The sequence below is a fragment of the Mytilus galloprovincialis genome, chromosome 6 (genome assembly GCF_965363235.1).
Source record: "Mytilus galloprovincialis chromosome 6, xbMytGall1.hap1.1, whole genome shotgun sequence".
In the NCBI taxonomy this organism is placed as follows: domain Eukaryota; kingdom Metazoa; phylum Mollusca; class Bivalvia; order Mytilida; family Mytilidae; genus Mytilus; species Mytilus galloprovincialis.
The window spans coordinates 61362557-61386399 of NC_134843.1; the positions used below are offsets into that span (position 1 = coordinate 61362557).

General features: G+C 32.1%; 1 protein-coding gene across 2 annotated transcripts; it reads right to left on the bottom strand.

Annotated features, from left to right (window-relative positions):
* Positions 1 to 14093: 14093 nt before the first annotated feature.
* LOC143080042 (uncharacterized) lies at positions 14094 to 23545 on the bottom strand. Of its 2 annotated transcripts, XR_012979603.1 has the most exons (6): positions 23346 to 23545; positions 22709 to 22780; positions 22462 to 22530; positions 21428 to 21573; positions 15274 to 17985; positions 14094 to 14948 (listed from the first exon to the last, which is right to left on the bottom strand). XR_012979603.1 is itself a non-coding variant. In XM_076255684.1 (5 exons), the coding sequence occupies exons 1-5, from the start codon at positions 23525 to 23527 to the stop codon at positions 17870 to 17872; spliced, it is 585 nt and encodes a 194-aa protein (XP_076111799.1). In that variant the 5' UTR covers positions 23528 to 23545; the 3' UTR covers positions 14095 to 17869. The 2 variants fall into 2 exon arrangements, 1 of the variants encoding a protein (XP_076111799.1); XM_076255684.1 differs by having other exon boundaries at positions 14095 to 17985.
* Positions 23546 to 23843: the final 298 nt, after the last annotated feature.

The following is a 23843-nucleotide window of genomic DNA, read 5'->3' on the forward strand; positions in this document are numbered from 1 at the left end:
TTTCAACTGGGATGCACGCATCTGAAGAAATTCAAGACTCTTTGTTGAATTCTATTGATGAGGGCACACAAAGGGTGAAATCGTTTGTTGATGGTTCGTTGTGGACAGTCTCGAAGTTTCTATAACCCGATAGCAAGATATAAACTAAAGTCTTTCGAGGATATGACGAAAAAAACTAAACTAAAGTGTCGTTCTGGTGACACACTTAATGTACGTATCAATCAAGAGTTAGTTTTCAGACGTACCTTGGCTTTGGAAAATTGTCGAGAGGATGTAACAGTTGAAAAAGTTCTGTCGTATCCAATTGGCCCAATCCCAACATCCATGTTCTATGACGATGGTACAATGCGGAAGACTTGCAAGGCAGATTTAAGTCACATATTGGAACAGGATATAGTAGTCTGTCAAGTCCGATATTCGATACATCTCGAACCACCCATATAAGAGATGGCATGGCATTGTTGCAATCTGTCAATGCAAAAAGATTTAAAACATTTGGTGAATTGGCTTTAGATTTTGTGCGCAATCAGATTGCTTGCTTTCAATATGCTTCAGTGGTTGCTGACATTTTTGATAGATATGACATTCAAAATTCCATTAAAAGCTCTAAACGGGAACGTCGATCAAGATCGTTTTACAATCCAAAGGTGTTTCAGGTAATCGAAGAAAGAATCATTCCTATACTGGAAAAAAATTCTTAGTTCAGGTGAAAACAAGCAGTCACTTATAAAGTTTCTTTGTGAATTCACATTGCAATATTTGAAAGAAAATAGTTGTCTAATGGATGGACAAAAACTGTACCTTGCTGGATCATTTCCCAATCCAGAACTAGTTAAAATAATAAGTCCATAAGGTATATCAGATTGCAGTGAAATGCCAAGTACACAAAAAGAAGCAGACACACGTATTATTCTGCATGCCTTGAATGCTGACAAACTGTTCAGGGAAAATGGTGTAAACGATCGCATTATTGTAAGGTCTCCGGATACGGACGTGCTGGTATTTTAAATACATTATTTCCCACAGATGACTCATATAACTGAATTATGGTTTCAAAAAGGAATAATCACTAGCGTTAAGGGTTGTTAGCGTTAAATTCCTGTTCATGAGCTGTGTGGGTCATTAAATTCAGTTTTTGTGTAAAATCCTACCAGCTGCACATGCTATTACAGGATGTGATACTACATCGTCTTTATTTGGCATAGGCAAAAAATCCATGCTAAAGGCACTTAAAGAAACGCCTTATCATTTCACTGACTTGTCCCAGATATCTGCATAAGATGTAGAAGATTCGGTAGCTGTCAGTCGAAATCTCGTTACAAGGCTTTATTATCCTAAAGGAAAATACACACGCTGCCATAATAGTCTGAACAGTTTCCGTGTTGAATTAGCCACATGTAAAGATTCTAGCTTGGTCCGACTCCCTCCTTCTGAAGCATCTTTTGAACAGCACGTCCTTAGGTCTTCTTTCCAATCCAAAATCTGGATGACTGTACATATCGCCAAGTCTGCTATTGGATCGCCTCTACAGTTTGGTTGGAGAGAAGGAAAGAGTGGTCTTGAACCTGTCTTGTTTGAAGGTCAAATGTCATCTGAATTCCTTCAAGATTTGGTGTGCACGTGCAAAGGAAAATCAGTTTGCAGTAAAAAATGTGTGTGTTTTGAACATAATTTGTCCTGTACTGAACTTTGTCAATGTCAAACATCAGACTTTTGTAAAAACATCAACACCTGACAGATATAGATAATGATGATGATGCTTGATAACCTGACCTATTTACGTCTTAAAAAGGGTAATTCATATATAAACTTCTTTTGCCTTCAGTTGTTGTCCACTTTTTCTGCCATTTAATATACGTTTAGTTTACTTTGACACTGAATCTATTTCCGTTTATCATGATAGCGCGATTGGGACATTCCCAATGTTAAAAAACGTCAAAAAAAACGTTGATATGATGCTAATATATTTCATAAACCTTATATGAATACATTTTGATTGTACAACAAAAGTATTGATGACAGCTTTTGTCTCATAAAAAAATTTAAAAAAATTACTAAAATAACTATCATGACCATTGGAACTGAAATCAATGAAATTAACTTTTATCCCTTCTTTACCTGACTTTAAACTTTTGTATAGTAGCAAGTAGTGTACAGACTTCATTTTGATGAACAAAAAATATTACCAAAGTTCAAGGTCATCCTTGTATGGAAACAAAACGAAGTCATAAATCATCAAATTGTATCATACAACGAAAAACGTCAATTTTAACGTTAGAAATGAAATAATGTGAAAAAAATATGGTATTCTCAACAGGCTCCACATTTGCTAAATGAAATATTGACCCCTGTTTGTTCAATATGTTTTATGTTCCTAAGTTTAGTCCAAAATTGTCAGTAAAGGCAAAATTTTGTAATATTCAATTGTTGACCTTTGACCTCAATTATGCAAAATTTCGACCACTTCTCATGCTTACGTCATCATTAATATGAAAGTTAACAATTTTATCTTTTCAATGATATATAATTTAGCCGTGTGTTCGGTGGGTGCATTAAAAAAAAATTCTACCGCTGGTCTATATGAAGAAAAAAACTGTGTTAAGATGCATCTAGTGTTTAAATTCGTTGAAATAAATCGGTGCAATATATTTTGGGCGCAAAATTATCATATTTTCACAATTGTTATGGTGATTGTTATCTCAGGTAAAACAAATAAAATGCAGTTACATAAGGGTAACCATTAATAAAAAAAAAAAATAAACAAAAATACCGAACTCCACGATAAAATGAAAAGGGAAAGTCCATAAAAAATGACACAATCAAGCTGTACACTCTATCATAAAAAAAGCCGAATGGAAAACAGCTATATAAAGGCATTTAAAAAAAATGGAGGTTTTATAGAAAGCTATTCATTTAGTACAATGGGAATGCATTCAATTCGTTGTCATTTTTGAATCGCTATTTATCAAAATATAAGCAATCTGCACCAAATAATTAAGATTCAAGATTTTGATTTAATGTAACAGACGCGGGTTTCGACTGCACATACATATCAGTGGCGAATAAAAAGAGTTTGGCGACCAAATTATTTACAAAGTTAAATAGCATGCAAAACCAGCAATTCAGAAAAATTGTGTCAAATACAACAATGGCAATCTTTTGGTGTTTTGATTAATACAATGAATTTACGAAAAGGGAACATGTCTATGACACCTTATGTTAAAACAAAAGTGCTGAATACTGGGCTGGTGAAACTATATGGGACGGGCATGGGCTGGAGAAACTATATGGGACGGACATGGGCTGGTGAAACTATATGGGACGGACATGGGCTGGTGAAACTATATGTGACGGACATGGGCGGGTGAAACTATATGGGACTGTCAGTTCACTAATGGTGACTCCCATTTTGACCAAATGGTTGCAAAATTCATAAAAAATACCAGGCTTATCATTTGATACGCCAAACGCCCGTTACCTATATATAAGACTCATCTGTGATAGTCGAATAAAAACTGATGGAATGCTACGAAAGTATAATTTATATTTATTAATATCGAACCTACCCACTTGTCCACCAACGACATTTTGACCAAAAGTCAGAGTGCATTGATATATCATATTGCATTAGTGCCAATACATAACTTCAAATAAGTAATGCAATACGGGACGAAAAGATGTTTTAAGTATATGTTGTGAGCTGTGTTATAGAAATAGAGTTATCGAAAAATATTGGTGAACATGTTCACGCTTCGAATACATACGGCATTCAAAAGTTCATGCAATATAAAAAAAATCTTCTCGGGACAATATTTATTCAATAACCTATAGCAGTGTATATAAAGTGCGAATCCAGCTAGTTCATTTTTACTGTTATATGCGGGTATGTCTATTGTAGAATAAAGGATCATGGGAAAACTGTATTTGTTTACGTTTTGAAAATATCAAGTTAAAGGATTTTAAGTTAAGTTTTAACATATTTTCATTGTGATATGTCTTTATAATATACAAACATAGCATTAAACTTCAAATAAGTGTTATAAAAGCATCAAAATATAGCATATCGATTATTGAAAGCGATCCATTTTAACTATAGATGCGATGAATTATCACTGTTAGTGCAGTCACTATTAATGTAGAATTTTCAAAGATGCGAGGAATTTTTATTGTAGAATTATGTGATAAATGCACTTGCAACAAATGAAAAAAAACTTAGTTGATGACTTTAGGATTTATGATACATGTATTTTCCAATTGAAATACAAACTCCTCATTCATTCTTCATCAAATATATAGCTTTTCAAACTTGTAACAAAAGCGATTCTCAAAATGTCATATTGTATTCTTCAGATTACGTTTCTCCTTGATTTTAACTTATATAGTGAATCACTGGAGCGTGACAGCAGCGGGCCCTCTTAAGCAGTCAGTGGGCCCCTACTTATGAAAAATTCTAGATCCGCGAATGGATACTACCACAGAGGTAAAACCATGCACATTTGGGTTATTGTACACGAAATGCATGCTACAATTCATTTTTGTTGATTTTAGACCCTTTGGAACTCTATGTGGGCTATTTCAGCAACTAGGCAAAAAATCCCCAAACTTGATACATGGTCAGATTCAGCATGTCAACGAATTCCAAATATCTATATTAAAGGACTTTTGTCTATAAATTTGGACCCCACAAAATTGAAAAAGGGACCAAAAATATGAAAAAATGCATGCATCGGATACTTTTGTTATTGAAGGCATGACTGTAACAATAGGATGAATATACAAAAATATCTTTTTCTGGGGTCTCATTGGGGGGTTCTGATCCCGGATCCCGCTTACTGTTTTGGCAGATTCCCGTATTCCGCTTATTGTTTTGTCAGATTCCCGTATCCCGCTTATACTATGCAGTTCTAATTTTTTGTAATTATCCGTGTCCCGCTAGACTTCATTTCCCGTTTTTCTCTACACAATCATTTGACTTTCACCTGTCACGCTTGCAAAAAATCGGCAATCCGGCGTGACGCTTATACCCAAATGCGACCCACTATTTTACTCTATTTTGACTCATATAAAGTCCATTATAAATATATTAAAAAAGTAGCGTAGATTTTTTCATCCCTTTTTATCCCGTCTCGTTTCGTTTTTGAGCCATATAGATGTCGTATGTGACAATGAGACAACTCTCCATCCGAGTCACAATTTATAAAAGTAGACCATTATACGTCAAAATACGGTCTTCAACATGGAGTCTTGGCTCACACCGAACAGCAAGTTATAAAGGGCTCCAGTGTAAAACCTTTTAAACGGGAAAACAAAGGTGCAATCTATATCAAGATGTACGTAATTAGTGGTGAAGTGTCATGGAAATGGATAAAAAAAATAAGGATAAAGATCTCTATACGCTTTATAAGAAACTAAATGGAATACATTTGAAATAAATGTTATTTCTATTGAATTTAGTAGAGTGTTTTAAAACCAAACTTTTATCCGTAAGTTAAATTTTATCAAATCTTTCTCTTACTTTATCTATTATTTGAGCAAGTCGGCTAAATTAAGGCTTTACAGCTAATTTCCTAATGCATGTAAAGCAAAACTTTGGTTGGCTTGCTTGCTTTGTTTGTATAATTGTTTATACAAACTTTGTAAATAAGATTGACATTTTTAAACAGTATGAATAGGCATAGTTTAACCTGTATTTTTAATATTTGAATTAAATTGGGTGTTATCATAATGATTATCCAATAAAAAAAAGCAAGCAAATCAACTAAAGTCTTGCTCTACATGCTTAAAGAAATGAGCTGTAATAGATAAAAAAAATAATAATTATACAGTGAAAATGCACCGCATATACAATACTAATGATTCGCTCCACAGTTAAAATGAAAGAATAGTATCATTATTCGACAGTAAACATGACTAGCATTACGAAATCATCATAGTGGAATTTAGTTAAATATGAAGAAACTGAATGACAAAACATATTCTACGTTATACAACTTTAATAATTGTATTAAAATGAATATTTTTTACTGCAACAACATCTCACCTGTTAGTTATAAAGCACCTGCACGATCTGTTCGTGAAATGTCCTAAAAATTCACCTATTTTGGTATATATTTCACAGTTGGATGGCTTTAGGCGCGATAAATCCCGCTCGCATCTCTTACTTTGTTTTATTAGTATTATGTATTTCTGAACATATACATTTTAACTATTTTTCTTCATTTTCTTCAAAAATTAAAAAAAGTTCGTCTGTTTATTTATCATTCTACATTAGACATTTATGGCATATACAGTAAAAATGATATTTTAGGATCCGCACTTTACATACACTGTATAGTATCAATTTCTGATTTATAAATTTAACTTTCTGAGATGTTAAAAGTATTCTCTGTGATTGTATCTGCACTTTAAAAATTTGATGTATAGATATTTTTCTAATCCAAGTTTTAGTGATAGCAATAAATTAGAATTATTAAACATGTCCATTTGAAGTAAAATGAGCCACAGTCATCGAAAATAAACAACAAATGCAGTACACAACGTGTTTCTGGTTGGTTTAATATTCGATGTTAAAAACTCGCTACCGTAAAAAGCAACGAAGGGTGGTTCACTCTCTCCAATATTTCTTCGACTCAATTATTTCATATCATTTCATATCAATTTCTGTAAACGAAGTTTTGATATGAGACACACTCTATCACTGTGAATAAAGTATGAAGAGGGTCGAAAAAATTTAACATTTTGCAACTAAAAATGTTAGCAGTGTGTTAACAAATTTACGCTTTAAAAACTGTAAGAAGATTTAGCACGATCGCTAATAAGACAACTCTCCACACTTACGTCGAAGTAAGCTTCAACGACAATGTGAATTATTAGTACGAATTGATTAGGGGCTCTATTATGAAACATGCACAAAGAGCTGCTGTAACATATTTTTACATATATCTCCACAAACAAAGATGTCAATGATATCTCTGAAAAGACAAAATACATTTCCTCGTATTCGTTCCTCTGACACTTACCAATGATTGGTCTGAATATAAGGCAGTGACTTCATTTATACAGACTTCTGTCTGACAATAAACCATTGTTATAACTGATTGAAAGTTGTAAATTACCCTTTCTTGATGTATAATAAAAAACTTTTGATGATACTAGAAGTAGTAAGAATGTTTTACGGCCACTTTTAAGCCAACACTTTCAAAGAAAACCTTTACAGCTGGTTGTCTTATAAATCAATCTATTCAAATTTTGCGTTTAATTTTTTTTTATTTCTTATGATACATTGTTATACTTATTCGAGAAATAAGCATATTTTTAATGTCGATTGTCAATATCGAAAACCTGTATTGTAAACTATTGTCTTTGACAATATTTTCTGGGGCTTTCGATTCTGCATTATACTTTCAAGGTTTGATGCCCCTGATGGTGGAGTTTTTATGCCCCGAGGGTATCACCAGCCTAGTAGTCATCACTTCTGTGTTGACATGATTTATCATTGATATGGACATAATTATAAATCAACTATTTACAATCTTTGAATTTTTGAAATACTTAGGCTTTTCTACCTCAGAAATAGATTACCTTAGCTGTATTTGGCAAAACTTTTAGGAATTTTTGGTCCTGGATGCTCTTCAATTTTTTTTATTCGAGCGTCACTGATGAGTCTTTTGAAGAAACGCGCGTCTGGTGCAAATACAAAATTTCAATCCTGGCATCTATGATGAGATTATTTCCTACTTTCCAATCCACTGCCCTGTCATCACCTATACTGTAGATAGTACATTTCACATGTTGTTACCAGAAATATCCATACACATGAAGGACTCCAAAATGTTTGCATTGAATACACAATTACACCTTTTGTAAGAATCCTGGGTTTTGATTGGTTGATAGCCAGTGTATTTTTCACCAATTTACTGTTATCAAATAAATATCGTTCATTTTTCAACGCCGCCGGGGTATATGAAAAAAGTTTATGCCTTTTTTACCCTCTCTGCCGTGGTATTTGCCAAAAAAATACTCTATCCAACTGAACGCTTGTAACGTCACGATCATCAAAGCGTTTTTGAACGTTAACATTCGGTGTAATTAAACAGATATAGCATGTTCTTGAAGGGTATTTGCGAAAAATACCAGTCTTGAGAAAGAATTTCTCTCGCCTTACTGCTCGTGAAATTTAACATTCTCTCGACTGGTATTTTTCGCAAATACCCCTCCTTAACATGCTTTATCTGTTTAAAATACAATGAAATGAATTAAAATAAGACAAACACTTTTATTGATAAGATAAAATGTTTAACTTATTAAAGAAGTTTTCACTTAAATAGACATAATTACGTTTTTCTTAAATTATTAATATAAGCCTTTTTCTTAATTTCATTTTTCTTTTTTCTATATTTCATTTATCATTTTTCTAAATTTTTTTTGCGATTTTTTCCTTTCTACTTGTTATTGTCTTTGATCAACATCTTCATTAATCAAAAAACACTTCAACTTAGATGAAATCAAATGAATGGTTTCTTTAAATCAAAACAACTTCAATGTTTTTTAGAAGATCTAAGCTATTTGTGTCTTGGTTTGGTTGTTGATTGACGTTTACTCCATATCTATTTTCAATTCCATATATTTTTGGCTCATAACACAGGAGCGCATCTAGGACACTGTTTAATCATCGTATACCCAGAAATAAATTAACTTAGCTGCATTTGACATCTCTTTTGGAATTTCGGGTCCTGAATGCTCTTTCACGTTAAATATTTATATTATCTATACTATTAAACGAGAAGACCTCATTTTTGGTGTCGCTTCTCTTCTTTCCACAATAAATTAATCAACACGCCTCTGTGTCCTATAGGTACAGTGCATAGTCGCATTTGTCATCCATTCATATGATTATTCAAATTGAGTTATTTTAGGAGAAAAACGAGAAAAAAGGCATCCGGGTATTGTCCCGTCATTGTACGAAATTTTAAGTCAGATTAGACTTCCGGTTTGCGTTTTTCTGTATACTTTGAACATACATATACTACGAATAAAGTGTATTTTCAGAATTTTATCTGCTATCATTTTCAAGTTTACTATCCACGGCAGTCACAGAGTTTATTGAATAGAGAGGGTCTGTATACTATATCAATGATCACCATGGATCGATTAGTAAACTTAGAATTGAAAGTAAATACGCTTTATTTATATAGTAATGAATGTTCATAATATACAGATAAGCGCTAAAATTATTCATGTGAACTTTTGATACTTTTTCTGAAATTCTCCAGTCATTAAATCTTTTACAAAATTCATTGATTACAAAAAAAAAAGAAGACGTGGTGTGATTGCCATGTTGAGACAACTCTCCACAAGAGACCAAAATGACACAGAAATTAACAATTATAGGTTACCGTACGGCCTTCAACAAAGAGCAAAGCCCATACCGCATACTCAGCTTCAAAAGGCCCCGAAATGACAATGTAAAACATCTATCTATACTATTAAACGAGAAGACCTCATTTTTGGTGTCGCTTCTCTTCTTTCCACAATAAATTAATCAACACGCATCTGTGTTCTATAGGTACAGTGCATAGTCGCATTTGTCATCCATTCATATGATTATTCAGATTGAGTTATTTTAGGAGAAAAACGAGAAAAAAGGCATTCGGGTATTGTCCCGTCATTGTACGAAATTTTAAGTCAGATTAGAATTCCGGTTTGCGTGTTTCTGTATACTTTGAACATACATATACTACGAATAAAGTGTATTTTCAGAATTTTATCTGCTATCATTTTCAAGTTTACTATCCACGGCAGTCACAGAGTTTATTGAATAGAGAGGGTCTGTATACTATATCAATGATCACCATGGATCGATTAGTAAACTTAGAATTGAAAGTAAATACGCTTTATTTATATAGTAATGAATGTTCATAATATACAGATAAGCGCTAAAATTATTCATGTGAACTTTTGATACTTTTTCTGAAATTCTCCAGTCATTAAATCTTTTACAAAATTCATTGATTACAAAAAAAAAAAGAAGATGTGGTGTGATTGCCATGTTGAGACAACTCTCCACAAGAGACCAAAATGACACAGAAATTAACAATTATAGGTTACCGTACGGCCTTCAACAAAGAGCAAAGCCCATACCGCATACTCAGCTTCAAAAGGCCCCGAAATGACAATGTAAAACAATGCAAACGAGAAAACTAGCGGCCTTATTTATGTACAAAAAATGAACGAAAAACAAATATGTAACACATAAACAAACGACAACCACTGAATTACAGGCTCCTTACTTAAATAAATGTTCATAACATACTAAATGTATGTTCATATTGAAATTGATAGAAAACCAAAAATTGTGAACTTTGGAAATAAAGGTGGAGGGTAAAAAAAACCATTTTCCTGTCCCCAATAACCTATGACTTATGACACTTTTGCTGAAATTCTCCAGTCATTCTGTATTTAACAAAATTCTTCCAACAACACTTTACATACCGATACTTTAAACTACGCTCTGAATGCCCGCGATTTCGCGGGTGTGTTCTAGTATAGTTTATATGATGACAGGAAAAAAATATTAAACCGTTTGCATGGATGAAACATTTTATTTTTGGTGTACATATACTTTTATAATGATAGCAACATAATTCTATCATTCTTGTATGCATATTAATATATTAGTATTAATATTATCCTATCATTATATATTACATATATATATATATATATATACTGCAGCTGTGCTATTTGAGCAGTCAAATTGCATTGATCGTATATTCATATGTGATATACAGTCACTGACCGTATATCACCTTGTTTATGACGTTGACAATGTGTTTCCGTAGAGTTTTATTTATGACGTCAATAAAACATACAGGTTCGCGGCAATTTTACGTTGTCCGCTCACAATTACAGAATGACGGTTTTTACCATAAATACTTCATTTTGAACAGTTATAAAAGAGTTGCAGTATATAAAGAATAACCATACATTGTCTCGAAATATCAATCTGTTATTGTACTCGACTCGAAACAGGTAGAAATGCTCGGCACAGCCTCGCTTTCTACCTGTTTCTAAGCCTTATACAAATAACATTGATATTTCGAGACAATGTATGGTTATTCTATATATAATGATATTGTCCTAAATGTTGATATTGTTGTTTATGTACAAGATCGTAAGAAGGTAAGAAATTAAACTAGCTCACCTTGGTCTATGTGCATATTAAACAAAAGACACATACGGATTAATGACAAAATTGTGTTTTGGTGATGGTGATGTGTTTGTAGATCTTACTTTACTGAACATTCTTGCTACTTACAATAATCTTCATCTATAATGGCCCATTAGTTACAGAGGAAAATATTTTGTTAAAAATTTACAAAAATTTACAAAAGAGGTAGGGCCAATTTGTCTGGAATTTTTTTCACAGAAGGGCCAATTTCAAAAAGTGCCGACAGAATAAAATTTACTATAAAACAAAAAATAAAAATACTTTTTGATCAATATCTCGATTTACATATATTATGATACGTGTGATCAATAGTTAATTTAACCCTCAAAAAGGATCAAAGTACATTATGCGGAATTTCGGGTGTTTTTAGGTGGGAAAAACAGGGAATCCCCCCAGAAGGACATTTCAAATAAAAAAAAAAAAAGTTACATTTTTTTATGACTTGTAATTCATTTTACTTTTTCCCTCAGAAATGAAATTGGTTTAGTGTGTCCTTATTACATAAAAAACAACATTTTAAAGAAAAAATTGTGACATCGCTAAATTGTACCGATATAGCTCCTTAATAAGAAATATATGGATAAGCATCACCGTGGCTCTATCAGTAGAGCACAGAACTACTAATGAATGATGGTTTTAAAGAAAGTGTTCGAATCTCGCTCAGTATATTTGCATTTTTTTTGTGTTGTTATATTAAATTTTAATGTTTCTATCATATTTTATCGGATGTTTGCTTAATTCATAGAGTCATTCTGGTTCATTTTGACTATATAATTTACTAGTATATAATTTTACATGTATTAAAGAAAAAAAAATGTATCGCTTATTGTGTGCATTCCTATGACTGTCCATACTCTTGACTTTCTATTCAAGGAACAACTGCCGTCAAACTGATGTAGGTGTCTGTACATAACCAATACCACGAGAATTGATTCTATAGCAATGAAGCCCAAATGTTGCGGGTGTAATATACACATAGCTTAAAATAAGGCATTTTTTTTCGACAATTCACAAACTGTGTAGATACTAGTACTGAAAGTTTTACGACCGTCCCTATACCGGTACCTAAGTCATCAGAAAATAAAACAACACAACAGAACATCGTGATTGTAGGTAAAACATCAAGAAGCTGTTGCATCTGTATCACAACGAAGGGCCGATTTGTTAAAATGCCAGAAAAGGCAATATAACATGTGTAAGTAACCCAGGGTGATCTATGAACAACTGATGTAAGATATTCTCCGGTTAAAATATATACATGTATTACCTTATCTTATCTTATAGACGATAAAACCTTGAAAGACCAGGACATATACAGATATACATAAATTCAGAATGAGAAAAACACAATTTGAATGTGTTCGATATTATTTGGCTCCTTGACAAGTTCCGTGGTATGGTACCTTGCATAAAGGATGTTAATAATAAAATAAAATCAATAGTCTTGGCCTTATTTTTGTAGGAATACCTGTTCAAGGTATGAAAATAGATGATGTGACGTATTTTTATGAACTATAATTAGCATCTATCGGGCTATTTAAAACATGATTTACCTATCTTATCGAATGAAAAAAAATCCCGACAAATTGGCCCTACCTCTTTATGAAAAGTGTTAAAAATTGACTCTAAAGGCAATAACTCCTTAAGGGTTCAACTGACCATTTTGGTCATTTGACTTATTTGTAGATCTTACTTTGGTGAACATTATTGATGTTTACAGTTTATCTCTATCTACAATAATATCAAAAAATTACCAATTCAGCAACCCAACAACATGTTGTCCGATTCGTCTGAAAATTTCAGGTCAGATAGATCTTAACTTGATAAACAATTTACCTCATATCCGATTTGCTCTAAATGCTTTGGTTTCAGAGTTATAAGCCACAATCTTCATTTTACCCCTATGTTCTATTTTTAGCCATGGTGACCATCTTGGTTGGTTGACTGGGTCACCGCACACATTTTTTAAAAACTTGATACCTCAATGATGATTGTGGCCAAGTATGGTTAAATTTGGCCCAGTAGTTTCAGAGAAGAAGATTTTTGTAAAAGATCAAAAAAATTTACGAAAAATTGGTAAAAAATGACTATAAATGGCAATAACTCCTTAAGGGGTCAACTGACCATTTTGGTCATGTTGACTTATTTGTAGATCTTACTTTTTCCATTTTTTAAAAATAAGACGTTTATCGGCCATAATGACGGATATTTGTCAGTAACAAGTATTTTCCCCGAGTACAATAAAGAATTTGGACGTGTTCATTTGTTGAAAAAGTAGGCGGTTCTTGATAATCAAGATGTTGTTATGAAACATTTTGCCGATATCCTGCATGTTTGACCTAATTCCTAAAACTGGTATCGAAGTGTTTGCAAAATTGAGATAACCAATAATATTGAGCGATGGCTCATTTATTTTCCTACTTTATATAGTCTTTGGTGGACTATTTTGTATAATCATAACCCTCATATAACTGGCATAATAAGTGAAATTCTTACCTTGAAGCGACAAGATGGTGGTCCAATTTCAATCGCCGACACCCTGCGTGATGACGTAGATCCCCCCCCCCCCTTGTGTTACAATACATATATTGTAAGAGGACAACGGTTTTTCGTTACCTATTGTATTTTATCGAGGGTATCACAAGCCCAGTAGTCAGCACTTTTTGTGCTGACATGAATTGTCATTGATATGGTTATATTGATAAATTTACTGTTTATAAATTTTTGATTTTTTTGAAATACTAAGACTTTTCTACCTCAGGCAAAGATTACCCTAGCTGTAGTTGGCGAAACTTTTAGGAATTTTGGTCCTCAATGCTCTTCAACTTCGTACTTTATTTGGCCTTTGAACTTTTTTGGATTCGAGCGTCACTGATGAGTCTTTTGTAGACGAGACGCGCGTCTGGCGTATATACTAAATTTAGTCCTGGTATCTATGATGAGTTTATTGACAAGACCTTAGAGGAATACATTTTCGTAAATAAAATTGTAATTCTACATTCAATACAACATACATATATATTCTACACTTTTGTAATGTTTCAAGAGTATCTCTTGTTTTGCTTGGTTATAGGGTTATATATCCGATGTTTGCTTAATAGAAAAAAACGAACAATCCAAATAAAGTAACCAATGGTTGTCTTAATCAGTATCGTAATCAAGACCGTAAATCATTTTATAATACAAGTTGCCCAGTTTGTGCATTTATTACTACTTGTTACTAAGTTTGGTTCAGAACGACTTTATAATAAAACTTTCAGTACAAAGAATGAATACCATAATTTTAGCATTTCGAAATTCCGCTCATATAACCATACATGTCTTTCTAATAATATACTAGTCAATAAATGATCTCTTGACTTTTAGTTGCGTTTTGTCCAATAGTCCAAGTGATTTGGTTCTCTGTACTATAACCATTTTGATAACCAAATTGTTCATTATATACAATATCGTTTTTATCGTTCATATTTTACTATTTCAATAACAATATATAAACAGATGAAATGCATATCTTTTAATGAATACACATTGAACAAAACTTATAGTAACTAAATCCGTTCTCTTGAATATTTGAAATAAAAGACGAACAGTTTCATTAAATTGTCTGTTATAGTCTTTTAATGGTAGGACTAGTTTTATTCTGAATGTAAGCACAATACATGAATGTGTGATTGTTTCAGGGACACTTTTGTTTGAAAGCGACTTTGACCGTCTGTGCCTGAAATAGAGGAAGGAACTAATCATGTCTGAATTCATTCAGATTTCAAATGAATTCTTTTCATAGTCACTTAGGAAAATATTTCAATTTTTTCCAAATTGCCCGCGTCTTTTCTGAAAAAGATAATATGTCACCAATATCATTATAGCTTTACTATCATTGTAACTTTGATGCAGGGTTACCATAAAGGTAGATATTGCATTCAGGCTTCCAAGCGCTTTAGTTGAAGTCTTCATTTTGGAAATTTTACAAACATCATCATAGTTTGGTCAATTGGTTTTGTCACATACGAAAAAATATATGTTGTACATGTGTTAAGTATTACCGAATTATCCTTGTTTTATTGTGACGTTACCGAATGCGACCTATTACCATATGAGTACTGCAGCCTAGCATGAGAATAAAGGTTCCCTGAAAAGACATATATATAAAATTTATAAGGGACAAACAATTTATAAGAATGCAACAATGTTGAGTGTAGGTTAAACAGACACGTAGTTCGTACACATCAAATCAACTTCAATGATTAATGTTATTAATGTACTTAACTACAAAGTGAGAAATTCGCGTGTTTCTTCAAATAACTAGTCGTTCTAAATATGCATGAAATAGTTGACACTGACGGTTAAGTAACCAACAACGAATGAATAAATCAAAACACTGGTGGCAGTAGTAGTTTTTTTTTTAATTTCATTTTCAGATTGATTTAAAAAAAAGTAAAACTCAAATTGAAATAAAAACAAAACCCAAACGTAACAGCTATAATTCTGTGTATTTAGTGTTCTTTTAATTGATATTATAAAACCATGAGCAATGGTTGATCTGTCATGTACATCCGGGAACATGAAACCCTTATCTTGATCATAACACTTGCTGGGAATAATTCTTAACGAATCTGAATGCATGCTTTATTTAGCTACTGTGAATGTGATTTGTGATTTAATGAATCCACAAATTATTAAATCCTACAACCCATGAGAACTTTAGTAAATTTGAGCTAGGTATGTATTAGTTTTGATTCCATACATAATATTTGAACTAAAGATGCCCTTCTTAATGCCCCTGTATAGAATATTGACACTTAAACAGTCTTTCTTTTCCATTATGATTTGATTGTTCTATCTTTCTGCTAAAAACATGATCCAGAGAATATTGTCAAAATAAAATCCCTATGTACTCCCACAAACCGTAACGACAAATTAAATACGAGTTTCTCAATTGCTGAACATATAAACTCTGTTACAAGAAGATTTAACGATAAAACCCATAGAACACTTACACAGAGCAAGATAAATGACTAAAGATACACGTAATCTAAAATTGAATGCAACTAAGCTTAGTGTATAAATCTATTAAAAATGTCTATCTTGTTGGTCAAAATGGTAGACCATCATATATTATATTTGGTACAGATTACCAGGTGCAATTTTGTTCTGCAATCCTTTATTGCGACATAACTGAATACGATTAACCATCGTTTTTCACTTAAACAAAAAGTTAATGAGCTATTATGCAATCGCAATGTTCACAGCCATGTTCAAACCTGTAAAATATAAGACGAAATGTATTTGTTGTAACAGAAAAATAGCAAACAAGATATAAACATTGAGAGTAAATTAATAATCATCTGTAATATGCATTTGCATTACTGACGATGGAATTTATCTATAACAACATTTACCTTAATGAAATAGCGCTATAAAATAAAATATGTTATTCAAATATGTTAAATAAGTACAAACATATGACTAAATTTAATAACAGTTATTGTTAACTCACATAACAATATCAATAAATATATATATGTTAAGGTTAGTAAATGATTATATCATTACAAAGCAATCCACACAAAATATACAATGTAAAGCTTTTTACTACTATATTATAAGAAATCAGTAATTGAGAACTTTTTAAAGAGAAACAGAAGATACAATATATTGAAATTTATCAGTTGATGGCAACCTACAAATTTCATGGTAAAAAATCAGAACACGATCATAAAACATACATCAGTCTAAAATATACAATATAGAAAACACAAGACTGAGCAACTAGACATATCCTAACATAATCAATGGTGATCTTTTTATATTTAACCATAAAAAGAGATTTTGATTTTGTTCTCTATATTTTCGAAAGTAATTCCTAGAAAATGAATGAAGAACTTTTCTTTTTCAAAAAAAATTTCAAATCATGTCATACAAAAGACAGCACATGTGCATACTTGACAAGTTACAACAACCATGGTAGAAATATTATTATACAATGAATTAACTATGCAGGTATAAGCATGATAAGAAAGATTTATTTTTATGTACATTTATTTTTTACTTCAAAGGGTCACCATATTGAACGCAAGAGACGATGATCAAAACATAGCATTCAAAGTTATAGAATTGTTTATAATATTCATAAATAAGACGTTTCAGTATCAGTGATAAAACATTTCCATGGCACAGTAAATAAACTTTAATGAAAGGATTTATCACCGAGTGTCCAAATTACCATTTATTTTTTTCGTTGAAATAATTAATCACAAAATGGTGTACAATGGTATTGTTTCTTTAAAATATTCAATACCACTGGAAGATAAATCATATATCATACAGTAATGTGTTTTTGATGAGGCGACCCGTTAAGTATATTTATATTACGAACTTGTACTACATAGTGGTTTCTCTATCTCTATCCGTACACTTTTTATGTATGTTTCAGTTATTCTATGCAACTTTATTCATTGGTTTACAATATGTCTTTATTATTATAAGAGCTTGCCCTGAAGTCATTTAATGAACAAATTGTTTTGAAAAGTCCAGCATTTTGACACAAAACAAATTACATCCGTTTAAAAATCCATATGATGCTTTCTTAAAAAAAAAGGGAAGCGTATCCCGTAACACGTTAATTAATAATTTATATTTCTAACCTGTACATAAAGCATCTCTCCAGCTACTAACACAGGAGCATATTAAATCGCTATAACTGTCCTGACTACAAGATCCTCCATTTGAACAGTAATCCGGATGACAAGAATTGTCTGTGAATAGCGATTAACACATTTTGAACATTTACTCATGCAATGATAATGTTTTAGATTTCTGTAAACTGAATTAATTAAGTATATAAGCCAAATGTAATATGATTGCATGGGTTACATTGTTTTATGGGGTTTATGGCTCTTGTTTTATGTTTTCTTGTTCAACACTTAAACTAGTTTACCTTTGAACTGAATACGAAATAGAAAAACAAAACATTTATGATGAGTTTATTTACTTGTAAATTTACATTGAAATTGAACACAGAAAAACTATTTCTTTTTAGAAATTATGAGAGTGTTAACATATACAGCGAAATTGTAAACAGTGTCAACAATAGATCTATCAGTTGAAGCAACAGAAAACAAACATAACATGCAGCGAGTAAAACATGAAATACATTTGCATATCAATCTCAATTTAAATCTGTGACAAATGAACTTTCTTATCTTTGATGAGTTTGTAAAATCTGGGAGCGTTATCGTATTAATACAACTTCTGGTCTACACAAACAATCTAAATTTATATATCCAGTGTCTGTGAGAGCTCCTGGCAAAACATGTTTCTTTAGATTACCAATGTAAATTTCGTGTTGGCTTTTATTAAAAAAAATGTGTTTCTTTATTCAAGTCTCATGTAAACATCATATGTATGTCTTTGTTGCACTTGGATAAAGCTGAGAGTCACGTTGGACTTTTTCAATATATCTTAAAACTGTCTTATGAATATGTCATCTCACAATTTTTAAAATCCGTAAATTAGTTTTAGTCTTCAACAGTCATGTTCATCACAACATCACCGAAATCTGAAGAACTAATTATGCAGTCATGTTCAGTTGACAGTCTTATCCACTACAGTTAATTTAGTACTGTTCAGATAATGTCACGTATATCCAATTCATTACTGTTCGGTAGTAGCTTTGTAAACAATGGCAATGATGTTGTTGTTTACAAGTAAATATCGAACATTTAATCGCCTGAACGAAGACTGAACAGATCTTTATTGAAAGAAAGCTTATTATCGGCACAGTTCTGAATTTACTGTTTTGGCTAATGGTTATCAAAGTTACCAGGCTTAATATTTGATACGCGATACAAACTTATCGTCTTCAAGGGATTCATCAGTGACGTCAGATAAAAAAGTGAGGAAGCCAAACAAGTATAAAGTTGAAGAGCATTGAGGACCCTAAATTCGAAAAAGTTGTGCCAGATACGGCTAAGGTAATCTATATTGTTATCGAAGGTACAAGGCAAGGCCGTAACTAGACCTAATATTTTAGTGAGGCAAAAAAATTGAAAATTTTTGGGAGGGTATGTCGGAATGAATGGTGCAAAATCCTGCATTCTAGGCATTTCCAGAGAGTTTGACAATGTTTTATGTTTGGACACTTTTTATAATAATTTTTCATTTTTAAAGACATTTACTAACACCAAATTTTTTATAACTTTATTTAAATTTATAAGTCAGATAAACATCCAAATATCCATTTGAGTGTCACCAGAACATAAAAAACATCGATTCAGTAAAGTTTGCTAATTTTTTTATGGCCGGTTTCTTCAAATCTTTTCAATATATTTGGTCTGCTGACATCCTTATCGCGATGAACATTGAGCATGGGAAGACAGCACAATCTCTTGCCACTCATACATGGCTATTCCCAAGTTTTGAGTCGTTTCAGGGGATTCTGTTGTTCTAGCGGTAGCTCACTATCATCAACACTATGATCATGATAATTGACATCTTCTTCCGATTCCTTCTCAATCAGCATTTCGGTAGCAGCATCGGTAGTAACAGTTTTGTTTGCAAAAGGGAATTAAGCTTTTCTGTAAGCACCATCGGTAGTAACAGTTTTGTTTGCAAAAAGGAATTAAGCTTACTGTAAGCACCATCATACAGTCGTTGTTACAAGTTTCAAACTCGCTTTTATGCCGACAAAGAGTAAACAAACTATGCATGGATAGAATGAGATAAGATACATGTATAGATGATTCTACCTAGAGTTAGTTGACTTGTATGATATGGGTACAGGGGAATAAAACGGGTGTTTTTGCCGTTTCCATATAGTTCCGTGATTTTAAATTATTTCTGGGAATAGTCAGTGGTAAGATATTTTCATTTCAAGAATCAATAAATTTAGGGGTTAGGGGTTTATGGTTTAGGGTGTCCGATACCGAAACCCGAATATAATGACACGAAATTCCGAAGTCCCGATTTAGAAGAGACAAAATCTAAATAATGTCAAAATGGAACACGGGATGTTCTTTCAATGTATAAGGTTAAAGAAACATTGATGAAAACTAATCCATGCATGTTTCATGTTATGTATATTTTGTTTATCTGTAAGAGAACGAGTATGTTGGTGAACCGGAGAATATGCCCCTTGCGATGCCCAGTACTTGATTTGTCAGTCAATTTATAGTTCTCGGATTAGTTCCAATGAAGTTATATTCAGTACTCAGACTCTTAACCCCTGTTGTGATTATAAACACCATTAGTTTACTAGAACTATTCCATCTTTACCTTCAGTATCGCTTTTCCTTTTTCTACAAGAACCTGTTTTACCATAATCCATGATGGTTATCGTTACTAGGCTAATGTAATCTGAGACTACTATTATAACACATGTATGTGTTATAGTAGTCTCAGATGTAATCGAGAAACATCACCCGTTGAGATGATGAGTTATATCAAGGAAAAATAATTTAAAAGGAATAATGACGACTTATAGAAATTAAGGTTGGGACAGAACAACAAATGACCATTCAGTTTCGTATTTAGTTACCATAAAAAAATCAGTGTCTAAACTTTAGTGAGGCAATTGCCTCACTTGCCTCAATGGTAGTTACGGCCTTGTACAAGGCTTACAATTTGATTCGCAAGACTCATCTGTGACGCTCAGATCAAAATAGTTACAAAGCCAAACAAGTACAAAGTTGAAGAGAAATGAGAATCCAAAATTCCAAAAAGTTATACAGTTTAGGCAATCTATGCCTGGGATAAAAATCCTCGGTATTTCTAATAATTCATACTTTTGAAACCTGTGACCATATAATTTATATTGATGCATAATCAACACCGAAGTGTTGCCTACTCGGGTAAATCTAAATACTAGTATTACTTGAGTGATTATCATGACTTAATAATTTCTGGTTTAATCTGTAAACAGCTGTTCAGTTCAAAATTAATTTACTAGTGGTACATATAAAAATATATAACTGTTCAACCATTTTTCAACTTGAAGATTAACCAATAACTATAATATTTTACAGTTGTAAACAGTCACATTGTTTATTATTAGAGCACAATATCATGACAATTGACTCGAATTTGCACGCCTCCCTTACAAAGCATATTTCATATTTGCGATTAGTATTGTTTAAAATATATTAAATGGTTAACTTTAACCTTTCTCACACATGTATTATCGTTGTGTTTAATACTTACAGAAACAATTATCAAAATCGCTTGCTTGAAGACTTGACAGTAGAACATTATCCCGATCAAAACAGGATACACTGTCAATAGTAAACGCTTTTGATTTCAGCCAGGACCAAAAGGGAACATTGCAATCACAGAAGGACTGAAGATATCTGTTCATAAAAGAATGATCAAATGAAACGAATTACTAATTGTGCATGTATGATTTTGTATTTCTAATAATTTAGTAATTAAGATACGGCAGTTTGAGAACAGGACCAATCGAGGCTTCTGAACAAAGACAGCAATATTAAAACAAACTTGTCAAATACAATAAAAAAAACCACATAATTACGGAACCGCTGTCGGGAATTCAGATTAACTTTCCCCCTTTTACTGCACCATACAATATGTCGCGTAATTTTTTAGTGAAAAAAAAATGTGATAAAAGGGAATGAGAACAGGAGCTGTTTGCTTTCTGGAAATAATGTACAGGACATATGCCAGTGAATATGATGCATACACGTATAGTGCACTCAAAATTAGCATAATTTAAAGAAAACAATTTTTTTCTTTTCACATAAACACTGAGTGTCCTTAATGTTTAGGTAAAACATATGCATATGCTTCAACCTGTAAGTAATAAGGTATTAAATATGTTTATTTTCACATAACAGGTACAAAGATGACAAATATTACAACTTAATTCGGATTTATAAGAATTTAAAACTAAACACAGAGGACACATTATATGTTTCTGAACTATCATCTAGTTCACGTTTACTTTGATAAATAAGATCCTTAGACGAATTGAAATTAGAAGCCAGGTTTATGCTCAAACTAATAATAAACAGAAAACAAATATGATAGATATTGTTGATGGAGAATGATCGATTTGCTGAAATGGAGAACTATTTTCTTTTATCTGTTTGATGGTATGTTAGTTTCGTCTTATCTTTTCCTATTTAGTCGGCTTTTTAAAGACAGACGAGAAAAGAAATATAAATATAACACGTTTAACATTCAGCTGTTACCTACATGTTTATAAACTTTATACTTACAGATTGTCTAAGCTGATCATTTTGATGTTATTTGCAAATGTGTCTTTCTTGGCAAATGCACTCAAACCTCTGTAAAAGGGTTTAAAAAAAATTAAAATGACATTATCTAAAATTTCAAAATAGTTAAAATGATTTAAATACCAAATCGCTAGACTACTCTTCATTCGATTCTCTGTGCACGAAAAGGAAAATTTGAATCTACAACATATTACTAAATATTAGGAAAATATAAACAGCTTATACTTACACATAATATGATAAAGTTTTATTTTGAAATGCTCCGTCTTCGATTTTGGAAATGGAGTCGTCAACCATATTTCTGAAATAGTAAAAGCAACACGATATTACACGAAAACTGCCTGTAGATTCGAGATACACTGCAAAATTGTCATACTAATGTTACCTAACAAACACATTTAAGGGTTGAAACCACTGAGACACAAAACACGGTAAGATCTGTGATAAAACAAAATGTATAGAAAGTATTTGTGATGCCTTCTTAACTTCAAACTGATTCATCTTATCGTTAAACATATAAATATTTAGTCTTTATTACAAATTCTACACATATAAATGTAAGCGAGTTTACCACTTAAAATATATCATTTGCAGAAAAGGTTTTAGATTTTTCTTACAGACATACTAACATTCTATATTTCATTGGTATCCGCGTGGTGATTTATACAGGTTTTGATGGGTTTCTTTGCTATGTTTTTATTCTTTACAATTTGCTTCGTTAGAGCATGGTGTTTTACTCCCTTTTCTGTGACATGTAGTTTTATAATTTTCGTCTTGTTCAATTCAAATGATCATCGTTTGTTTGTAATAAACTGTTTTGAAGAAATAACTAACGATTACAGACTGAATAATAAAAGACATATTACATGAAGTATGAGTCACTTTGGAAGTTGATTGGGATCACAGTCAAACCTTCTGAACTGCAGTTTACTGTAACTTGTCCAATGTAAGGCCAACTTGTGGAACAGGTGCAGTTGTCTAAACATAATATAACCACGTCTGTATACGATACAATGACAATTAGTCTAACAACTATATTGTAGTACATCGTATTCAATCTGAAAAATAAAACGTATTAAAATAAACCTGTGTTTCGGTTACTTGCTATACTTTTTACCAAAGAATTCGGATTGATTTTGTTTTATAAAAGAAGGGGTGCCTGACCTAAGACAAGCTTAACGATGCGACGGGGTTACGAGTTTTGAACAGCGGTATACTACTGTTGCCTTTATTAAACATGTTTTGTGAGATCTGAGTCCTCTAATATGCCTATAGCTAATGTAAAATAAACAATCACACATCAGCTCGTTAAACCTGTAACTGAAAATATTAATATGTAGTACTATGTTCGCTGTTCAACTTCG

What these genes read in the sequence shown, in the direction of transcription:
- LOC143080042 (XM_076255684.1), bottom strand. Translation starts at nt 23,527, where the DNA reads ATGTACTACAATATAGTTGTTAGACTAATTGTCATTGTATCGTATACA. An exon ending in CAAAGTGACTCATACTTCAT is followed by an intron (nt 22,781 to 23,345) that starts GTAATATGTCTT and finishes TTACTATTTCAG; the next exon opens with AAATATGGTTGACGACTCCA. An exon ending in AAAACTTTATCATATTATGT is followed by an intron (nt 22,531 to 22,708) that starts GTAAGTATAAGC and finishes ACCCTTTTACAG; the next exon opens with AGGTTTGAGTGCATTTGCCA.